The sequence below is a fragment of the Crotalus tigris genome, unplaced genomic scaffold (assembly GCF_016545835.1).
Source record: "Crotalus tigris isolate CLP2741 ecotype Arizona unplaced genomic scaffold, ASM1654583v1 scf7180000024340.7048381, whole genome shotgun sequence".
NCBI lineage: Eukaryota > Metazoa > Chordata > Lepidosauria > Squamata > Viperidae > Crotalus > Crotalus tigris.
Genome location: NW_024100510.1, coordinates 7,005,456 through 7,016,760, shown reverse-complemented (window position 1 = coordinate 7,016,760; position 11,305 = coordinate 7,005,456). Strand labels below are relative to the sequence as shown.

General features: G+C 36.0%; 1 protein-coding gene across 1 annotated transcript in view; it reads left to right on the top strand.

Moving 5' to 3' along the window:
* Positions 1-7,080: 7,080 nt before the first annotated feature.
* The window catches only part of LOC120300344 (adhesive plaque matrix protein 2-like), a 58,708-nt gene continuing 54,483 nt past the window's right edge, over positions 7,081-11,305 (top strand). Inside the window, exons 1-2 of the mRNA XM_039326213.1 lie at positions 7,081-7,120; positions 7,720-8,535. Coding sequence (XP_039182147.1) covers positions 7,081-7,120; positions 7,720-8,535 — 856 coding nt within the window. The remainder of the gene's footprint in view (positions 7,121-7,719; positions 8,536-11,305) is intronic.

Genomic DNA, 11,305 nt, shown 5'->3' with positions numbered 1-11,305 from the left:
TTAGTGCCTTATAAAAAAGGCTAACATGGTGTGGGGCCATTCTAATCTCCAAAGGGAGGATGTTCCATAGAGCAAGGGCCACTGCAGAAAAAGCTCATCTTTTTCTCCCCACCAGCTGAGACTCCTTGACTGATGGGATCTGCAGCATGCTCATTCTGCTTGATCTGGTTAGATGATAGAGATTCTTGGAAAAAGGCAATCCCTCAGGTAAAAGCCATGTAGTGTTTTAAAGGTAACCACCAGCATCCTGAATTGTACCCAGAAATGCACCAATAACCAATGCAGTTCACATAGAGGTGGTTATATGTGTGCCATGTTTCTGGCACAATTTATTGCCTGCACAGTCACACTCTGCACCACTAGAAGTTTTCAAATGGTCTTCAGAGGCAACTTCATATACAGATGTGCTATAGTCATCTAACCTAGTGGTTAGTCAAGTCCTCCCAAAACAGGTATTGATGCAGCTAGCCCACAGTCCAAAGGTGTGCAAAGGCTGCCACCTGTTTTTTGAGCAGAAACCATGAGTCCTGGGGGACCCACACATTGCACACTGGGACAACCTGGGGCAGTGCAACTCCACCCAGAATCAAAAATGGAAGAACCTTGTTTCTGGGGATCCAAATACCCACAGCCACTCCACCTTGCTAGGGTTGAGTCAGAACTTGTTTCACTCCATCCAGTCCCCAACAGCCTCCAGACACTGGGATACGACATCCACATCATCACTCAAAGGGTAGAGATATAAAGCTGGGTGTCATCTGCCAGTATGTCAGTGGATAACAAATGAATGAATAGTGAATAATATTTGAAAAGTAAAGTATGGTTTATATTGGACAGGAGTATGCAGACCAGAATTTTGCCCTTCAGCAGGTCATTGAGAATGTATGAATGTGAGAAAGAAATATTATTGTATGATGGTTGCTTTTGAGACAGTAAATGAGCTTGAATTATGTTTGCTGGAGATGTAATTAGATTGCAATTGAATTTTGATTGCTAAATGCTTTGAAGTGTATTTGATGAAAATAAAATATTTGTGAGAATAAATAGGATGCATAATGAATGATTAAAATTGAGCAAGGTGTAAGATGTTTAAAGCATTTGTAGATAAATTACAGTATATGAATGTTTATGGTGATATTAGAAATGTGTTTAGTCTAGACATGAATGGATGTGGAAAATACATGACATGTATTTCAGAATGTAGACAATATTATGTTAGGAGCTTAGCATTTGTAACAGTGAATGTTACTGTGATGCTAATATTACTATAAGTTCTAAGTTCAATAATGTTCAAAGTACAGATCTGAAAACTAATGAACAGAAGACCATGTGCATTTGACGACCACTTCTACAGATTGTGGAAAGCAACCTAAACAAGCAGGTGAATTTTGCTGTGTAAAATCTATAGAATGTTAGTGTGTGGCCTAAGGAATAAATGAAGGAAGCAAAAGTGGATATGAAAGTATATTTATTTCAACTTTCTTACATGCAAATAAAAGCTAGAAATATTGGAAGGCAAAAAAGGTAAGTCAAATGTGGTAGCATTAGTGTATCAGAGGTCTCCAACTTTTCTCGGTTGGTGGACTGGAGAGAAAGTGAGGGCGAAACATTTTACACGCATGTGTGCGCACACACACGAACAGGGCTGCAAGCATTTGTGATATAAAAAGGGTGGTGCTTGCGCCTGCGTGGCACTCACTAGCATCACCCCGTTTTTGCCAAGCAGTGCCCTGTTTTTGCCGCATGGCACCCCATTTGCATAGCGGCGGTGCAAGTGGGGGTGAGTTTATGCACACTTGTGCACACTGGCCAGCTTGTTCCATGGCCCAATGGCCAGGAAGCCACAACCTGGTAGTGGGCCACAGCCCAAAAGTTGGCCCCTGGTATAGATATATGTGCTCAAAGGAGACAAGGCCTAAAGGAAATGAGGGATTGAAAAATGTTGGTTTGTTTTATTTTAATTTGTTTATTTATTAAATTTATATGCTGCCTGTCTCACTATCCAAAGTGACTCTAGGTCAGGGGTGTCAAATTCAATTTCACTGAGGGCCACATCAGCATTATAGTTACCCTGGGGGGGGGGTTGGTGTGGCCAGAGTGGGTGCAGCCTACTGGGTGGGTGTGGATGGAGTGGGTGTGGCCTACTGGGTGGGCATGGCCAGTTCTACATTCACGTCAAGGGTGCCTGTGGGGGCCTGGGCAGGAGTGGGACAGATCTGAGGTTTTATTTGCATGTAACAAGGGGGTGGGACCAGGGCAAGTGCCAAGGCATGGTCCACCGGGGCAAGTGCCAAGATGGCCACCACAAAATTGTACATTGGCTCCTGGCTGGCCAGGGCCAGGGCCAAGGCAGTGGGGGCCGTTCCCTCACTGTTTCCAGGATGGCTTCGCAGGCCGCATGAAACCACTTCGCAGGCCGCATCTGGCCCCGGGGCCTTATGTTTGACATGTCTGTTCTAGGTGGCTTACAATGGCATAGGCTAAATACAAAATTGAGTAACAAGAATAAAATCAATATGTTCAGGTTTTATTGTAATGTTAAAAGAATGAATGAAGACTGAATCCCAAATATACGAGGGAAGAATAAATATACCCTTCATACATTGCTTCACACACAGCATAATAACATTGTTATGCCATGTGCAAAGCATGTCCAAATGAGAATATGGACAAGATGAAAGCAAGCATGGCTTTCCAAGTTTTGAAATAGGGGATGATGTTAATATAAACTAAGATCTTTTTCTTGTATTTCTTTTGCTAATTACTTCTTAATTGTTTTGTGCACCTTGTATTGTGCTGCTTATCCATAAGAAAATAGTTTGAGGGTTATGCACATAGATAGGAAAAAAAGAGAACATCAAGGAAAATTACATTAAACATCTATAAGGAATGTATATTAATAACATGCATTAGGAAACATTAATATAAACTCTCTATATATGAATTGTTTTATATATATATATATATATATATATATATATATATATATATATATATACACATACATATATACATACATACATACATACATACATACAAAACATATACCCAACAATCACAAAACAATGTTATATTTTCATACAATATAAAACTGATCAAATGTAATTTTTTGAAAAAAAAAATTATTAGATTATTATCGTGCCTTTATTACTTTATAAGTAATTCAACATACCTAATACTTCTTCCACCTGTTTTCCCAACAACAGCAACCCTTTGAGATGGGTATAACTGAAAAAGAGTGACTGGTCCAAAATCATTCAGCCAGTTTTCATGCCTAAACTGGGACTAGAACTCACCATCTTCTGGTTTCTAGGTCAGCACCCTGAACCACTACATCAAACTGGCTCAATGCAATTTAATTATTTAAATTATTGATTTAAATAAAAATATTAAAAATTATCATGGAACCATAACCCAATAAAATATTTTTTAAAAAGCTGCAATTAACATGAAAAAAATGTATGAACTAAAATTCTAGTAAAATTCCAGCAATCATAACAATGAAAACTGTATCAAAGATCCCCAGACAGGGCTGACACTTCAGACAGTGGTAGAACACAGAGTAAGGTGTCCTTCAAAGATTGATGTTGACAGGTTTAAAGGCAAGGAGGGAGCAATTTAAATATCTTGTCTCTAAAGTAATTATACATTTAAGGGTAAGTATCAAAATCAGGCTTCAGTATTTCATATGGGCTGATATTCAGAATGCTTTTCCAGCTCTGTGGAAAAAATGTTATGGTAATTTAATCTGGAGGTGATGAAGAACAGGTATCTAATCATTCAATTTTCTGTCCCAGCAAATAATGAAAAGGCTGATAAAAATCAATTTGAATTCCCGGCAAGCAGATATTCATACAATTAAGTAAACAGATGCTTAAATACAATGACTTGAAGGACTATTGGCTATATATTATGAAACTACCCTCTAACAGCAACATTATAAAACAGGCAGGCTGGCATCTTTTGTCTTGTGTGTTAATTCTCACTGACTATTATAGCTGCTCAGAAGGTATCCAAAAGGGACAAGGCTCTTCACCAAAGATTGCTGGGCAAGTAGTAGAACAACTCATTCCTTACATGTGCAAGATCATAAACCAACCAAGCCATGAGGGCAACAAAAGCAGATATTATGACAGCCACTGTTGACCCGCAATTCTTCTCCTTTCATTACCAGGGAAATATACTGATAGTTCTTATCTTAAAAACCACAACTGGACCCAAAATTTCCTTTGCAAGAGAGTTGTTAAGTAAGTTTTGCCCCTTGTCACAGGTGTTAAGTGAATTAGTGCAGTTGTTAAGTTAATAACAAGGTTGTTAAGTGAATCTGGCTTACCCATTGACTTTGTCAGAAAGTTGCAAAAGGTGATCAGGTGACACTGGGACACTGCAACCATCATAAATAGTTGCCATTTGCCAAGCATCTGAATTTTGATCACGTGACCATGGGGATGATGCAATGGTCATACGTGTGAAAAATGGTCATAAGTCACTTTTTTCAGTGCCATTGTAACTTTGAATGGTCACTAAATGAATGGTTGTTAAGTCAAGGATGCTGCCTTGATGGGGAGAGAGAGAGAGCCTCAAGAACAAAAGTACAAATTACACACCTCAGGGTTTTTTTCCTTCATGTCACTGGCCTTTGCCAGAATCTCTTTAAAACGGGTGTCAAACTCGCGACGTCAAATGACGTGTCGCGACATATCGTGACTTTTTTTCCATTGCCAGCAATGGGGTGGGCGCGGTTTTGGAATGACACATCTGGCCCGTGGGCCAGCAGTTCGACACCCCTGCTTTAAAGCATGCTGTATAACTGCTTTATAACTGTTCTTGGCCTGGCCCTTACATTCTATTGTTTCCTAAATGCACAGAGCTTTGTGCATTCCAAAAGATCCACAAAACTCTTATATTAGAAGGAAAATGCCAAGCAAATGTTTCTCTTCCTTATTATGCAAGAGTTAAAGACAGGAATATATCCAATGTGCATCTGATTTTTTTTTAATCTATTCATATATACAAGTACATTAATTAATTTATTCTGACAGGCCTATACAAAATAATGTTGCTTTGTGGGGGGCATGCAGATTTCATTTTGACCTTGAGCATTTTATGCTGTCACCATTATTTTCCATCTTCTTCCATTATATGGTAGCACATTGGGGCAGGGATAACCACTTCTGCTTCTTCCGTTGATAATGGATGATACATCTTAAGATATTGAAGACTATTTGAAATAAAAGAAAAAGAAAAAGCTGTTGATCTCGGGCGACCTTTCAGTGTTAACCCTTCTTCACAGTTTAATAAAAAAAATATGACATTTTAAAAAAATACTGCTTTGATTCTAATCTCTACTTGTAAAACCCACTTTCCTCTCAGCCTCTGTAAATTATGTAGCATTTTAAATAATGTGATAATCCTTGCCAGCAAAAGTACAGTATAAAATTAAATGGAAGAGAAAGTAGGAGACCATTTTCTGCCACTTGCTGTTTTAAACAGATACTTCTATCACCCAGTTATTTGGATATTTTATTCATTAATTCAAAAACTCCTTAGAAACTTATATTGGCAAGCAAAGTGAAAAAGATCCTATTACACTACTGTATGACTAGTTCAATGCAACCCCATTTGGGAATGTATTAATTATGCATTCAGTGGAAGATGATACTGTAGGTTTCTCTGAGAATATGATATAGAGTGGTATATAAATATTTTAAATGAGTCCAAAATTTAAAACTCAATAACTTGGGTAGGAAATTGGGAAAGAAATAGAAGATTCCAATTGGTGATACTACTACTACTACTATAGGACAATTCTGAACTTATCATCAGAACAACTGACTTTGATTAGGACTTTACAGTATCTTGTTGCAGTACTGGTTCTCAGTATTAATTTGAGGAAGGTATTGTGTAGGAAAGAATTAGCTGATACATTGAATGTCCCTTTGAAGAGGAACTTAGCCATGTGAGGTTCTTTAGTTGGGAACATAATTTCAAAATCAGGAGTGGATAGAAAGGGCCTTCCAAGTTACATTTTCAAACTTTAGAGGAATAGTCAGAATTTCTAACTGACAAATATATTTAAGATACATATCTTATCTGGAAAATACAGCAGTCTCTTGTAGAAATGACATTCTGGGTGGTGAAGAGCTGGCTTTTCCTCCAAGCTTTGAGATAGGGTGAGAACAGAGTTGGAAGAGAGTCTTGTGGATTGCTTCAGGGAAGTTTAATTGTGGCACCAGGTTTCTCTGCAGATAATCACAATTGAAGGTTTAAGTTAAAACTGTAGCAGTATTCTTATCAAACCTATTTGAGATAAAAAATTTCCCTAACATATTAAATAGAAGATCTTATTTATTAAGGTGCTAATTGGTCATTAAAATCTAACTGACTGAAGAACTGTCTCTATTGTTACCAACTTCTTCAGCCATTAACATTTACCTCTTGACGGTGTTTATGCTGTCAGTGCATCTATTTTATAGATGGGTGAAAACTGTCTTCTGCATTATTCTCAATGCAGGAATTGTTTTTGGGCTACATAATGCGTTCTTTTGTGGAGCAATTTGGCTTCAGTCTCTCACCATTTAGAACATCCGAGAAGAGAAATATCTCCTCTTAATAGCTGATTTTAGTGTTAGCAGCATTTTGTATATTTTGTACTGTTTTTATGGTATATTTTATTTATGATATTTTAAAACTTTGTGAGCCACCTTCAGTGCTCACCTTAGCAAAAAATAGAATATAAATGTTTGCCTTTTTTCTGTTTTGCAAACTGTTTTCCCTAACAGGTCTTTTTCCTTTTTCCTTTTTGTTTGTTTTTTTCAAATGTTCTTGTAACCTGGCACATTTGGAGAACTGGGAATTTAAAATGATAATTCAACTTTATTTGGGGAATTTTTGCTGCAAAAAACTGATATTAGATCAGTTTTCATTCAGATGCAAATTGCACACATTTCTCACCAATAATGATTCAGACGCCTAAGCTGTTCTGATTTGTGTGTGTGTGTTTTTTAAAGTGCTAATTTATATTAAAAAGTCCAAACTGAATTGCCAACTGGGTCCTCCTATTCTGAGATCTCAAATAAAATGTCCTTCGGTGGAATCTCTTCTCTGACCCAGAACAATGGTATGTCAAGACACTGCAAGAAATAAAGTTAAGGGCATTGTGGAAAACTAAATGAAGGTCTATATCCAGCCCAGAAAGGGGAAGGATTTATACAGGTAGTGCTTGACTTATGACTATTTGCTTACTGACCATTTGAAATTATATCATTCTCCCCAAAATGTACTTATGACCCCAATTCAAAGTTCGAAGGCCACCCTCCTGCAATCATATGATCTTATTTTGATGCTCGGCAATCGATCTGCATTTATGGCTGTTTGCAGCATCCCACAATCACATGATCACCATTTACAATGTTGTTGGGTTTTTTTGCCAGAAATCAACATTTACTTCCAGTTCCCTGCAAAAAAACGCCCCTTGCTGACAATGTGTTCATTCAATGATCACGGTGTTTGCTTAATGACCATTGCGTTCACTTAATGGTAGTTGCAAAAAAATAATAATCATATAATCCGGTTGGTCACATGTGTAACTTGACTTGCGACTGTCATGACATACGACAGAAAATATTTATCATATTTATCATCTGTCTGTTTGTCTGTCTATCGAATGTCACAAGAAAATATAAAATATTTTGTGCTGATCCACCTTTTTTCATTTAGTGTCAAGTTCTGCCAAACGTTTGTCTGATGTAACTGTGAAAGTCCCTGGGGAAGCCAACATCTCCCTTACCCAAGGTGTTATAAAGAATTTACAAGATATTGATTCTGCATCTTCACAAGATCATATTCCAAAATTAGAAACAATCTTTCATATAGCAAGATATCCCTTAACTATTGATATCCAATCTCCACTCAAAGAAAAAGTGGTGCCTCTGTCTCCTATACCATCTATAGGAAAAACCTTTCCATTCAGCAAAGTGAAAAATGGCACACAGGGAGCCCTTCTTCAAAAAAATGAAGCAGGAGCTGCTAAAATACTCTCAGACTATGAACTACAGATTCAAGCAGATATCACAAGGAATACCTCCGCTCAAGAAGACATGGGCACAAAGCTGCATGCTATTCAACAGAGCCATACCTCAACTGATCTGACACCTTCTGGAAAATATCTTGGGATTTCAGCTACCCAGACTAATTCTGACCATGGTTCTAAAGCAAAGCATTTGAGACAGTCCGTATGGACCACACTGTCTTCTTTCCATTGGAAAACATCATTTTCTCTTCGTGTAAATCAGCGTAGCCAGGCACTAGAGAGCTCTGTGCAGTCAAGAATTTCAGGAAGGACTGCTTCATTCAGAAAGCCTTATGCCTCAGGTGTAAACCATTTGGCAATTGACTGGAGATCACTTAATAAGCAACTCAACTGTGCACATATGCCATGTTTCCCTGGTGTGCCCTGTGAATCAACAAAGGATCAGGCATTCAAATGTGGACCCTGCCCCTTTGGATACAGTGGCGATGGAATACAGTGTTATGGTAAGAATTTTTTGAGGGGGCAGAGAAAGGGGAGGAGAGATTACTAGCACTCTCTACATCAATTCATGATTAGTTCTTGGGGGTATTGAGAATATTAAAATGTCCTGTTAAACATATGTAGCCTGGAACACCACATATGTTACTACATTTAAAAAATTATTCCAACACTTGTGTTAGAAACTATAGGAAAAGAAATGACCAGAAGACTTTGAAAAATCTAGTGAATAATTTAAGTTTTGATGTCAGTCTTCTCAAACTTTCTCATGCTATTCCCATATTAGCAATAAATATATACCTATAATTGTTAAATATAAATACATTGTACCTTGAGAGTGTCACTTATAGTCAAAGATGAGAGATATTCTTGTAGATTTTTTTTAGTTATATTTAGGAAACATTATTTCATATTTTTTTACCTTGATGAAAACAGCATTGTTAAGATGGAGAATGTGAATACTGTATATAGTTTGGTATATTCACTTACATGATATTAATAAAAAGTTATTTACTTTGAAATTTTTTTTAAAAACGGAACACAGCTTTGTAGATAAAAAGTGAAATATGCCTGTTCAGTAACTAGTATTGCATAAAATACAAAATATATCAGTGTCAGGTATCTGGGTTTTTTTTATTTTCAGTCTCATGGATCATGTAATAGTATTATATAAATAGTATTATAGTATGAAAAGTAGTACATGAGACAATTATTTAAGGGTAGCAAATTGGACAAACGTATATGAGGGAGGAAAAGCTGAATTCTTCAAAATTTAGGAGTTTCAGCATATTAGCTATAGAATTATATGATCTGGCTAGAAATGGAATATCTGTCAATTAAAAGAGTATGGCATAAATGAAAGTAGTACAATGTACCATAATTTTGTATTAAGGTAATATGTATGACTTAAAAGCAAAAACTTTGCTTTTAAATTCTATCGGTAAAACGCTGAAGAGAAAATTAGTCTATCATTTAAAATACTGTACATGACTTCAGGGCACATAACCACAGTGCATATTTCTGAGGGAGAATGTTAATTTGGCTGGTTAAATTAAAAAATGAACGAAATGTTTTAAAGGATCACAGTGCTGAAACCTGTCTAATAATTTGGCAAAATGACTTTCTTCTGTTGTTAGGGTTAGACTTTAATTGTTTTCCACATGCTTCTATATTTTCAACTTGCTTATCCAATAAATTTGCCTAAATCTAAATCCATTTATTGGGAATATACAATACATCAGTCTGTATATAAAAAACACTTGACATGATATATATTTATCGCTTAACAATATAGTCAGTGTTAAACAAGATGGCAATTGACAAGACTAAGGAATGCTAAGTTTGCTTCTTTGACACATTAGTGTCAAATCTATCAAACACATTTTGTAAATACTTATGCCTATACATTTTCCCCTTAAAATTTACCACTTATATTCGACATAGAATAATAAACAACCATCAGATTTCAACTCAAGATTTTCAATAATTTCTCATACCACATATCCTACTGTTCTTTGCCATATGAAATGTACTAGGCCCATAAAAATGAATTCATTTCCTGAGGTAAAAACTTCCAAGTTACAATTCAGATTTTTTTTCCTTAGTAATTTCATGCATCCTGTGCTAGTAACCCTGTACTAGTAAACACAAACATGTGTAATTTTTTAGCTCAGGTTTTTCTCTTACACACCCTTATCCCTCTGACAATTTCCTGCTTAGCTTTGTGTTCCAGAAATTGCAAATCAGGAGGATCATAAGTTTGACTTAATAATATTTTTCTAGATAAAAATAGTGATACAAAACAAATTACAAAATGGAATCAAATTCTAAAATTAATACTATAAATTTATAAATCAATTCTTGATGTATGAGGACTTCAAAGAACTATTGTCTAAATAAATGAGGATTCTTTGCCAGGCCAGTGGATGGGAAGACATATAGACTAATTATATTATAATCCACAACTAATTCTGATAATCAAGAAAACCCATTTTTATTATAAATGCAAAGAAAATAATTGTATTTTATTTATGCTTCTTCATCCTCCTGAAAAGAAGTATTCTATGGTAGGTTTTGATAATCAACTATCTAAATATACAAATATAAGAATTATAACTACTTTCCGCAAAAGAAGACTAAATTAGGATAAATATTTATCACTAGAGTAAATGTTATTCATTTGTTGTTTTGATTTGTGCCTTGCCTTTCTATTCTAGTGAATATTCAAGGTGGCTAAATAATAAGAATAAAGCATAAAGTAAAATTAATAGTAAAATTAATACTAAAATCAATTAGCAATTACGAACTTAGCAAAAGAGGGATATTTTACAGATGTTCTAAATGCTGAGAAATTGGAAGGAAAATATAAAATCCAACAGTTCCATATCTGAGAACAATACAAGAAAAGGTCCTATTATAGGTACGAGAAATAACGGTTTGGGGAGGGGGTGATACTCGAAAGGGTTTCGTGTACAAATCTCAATAGCTGAACAGCTTCATCATGGGAAAGTTAATCTCTATAATAGGCCCTACATGTGTGCTCAGTAAGCAACTGTTGATCTTGCAGTACCAGTAGTATATAGTTCTGTACCTTGTACAGGTTGGCAGCTTAGCTGGTACAATTTGTACAAGCTGCTGTTTCTGCACATTTTTAAAAATAAAATTGGCATTACTATTACACATAGAATGTGTAGTAGTAATGCCAATAAAGTGGAACCAAGGCTTTAAGAACCAACACTAAATTTATTCAGCCTAGAAGCCCGCCAGCACTCTTAT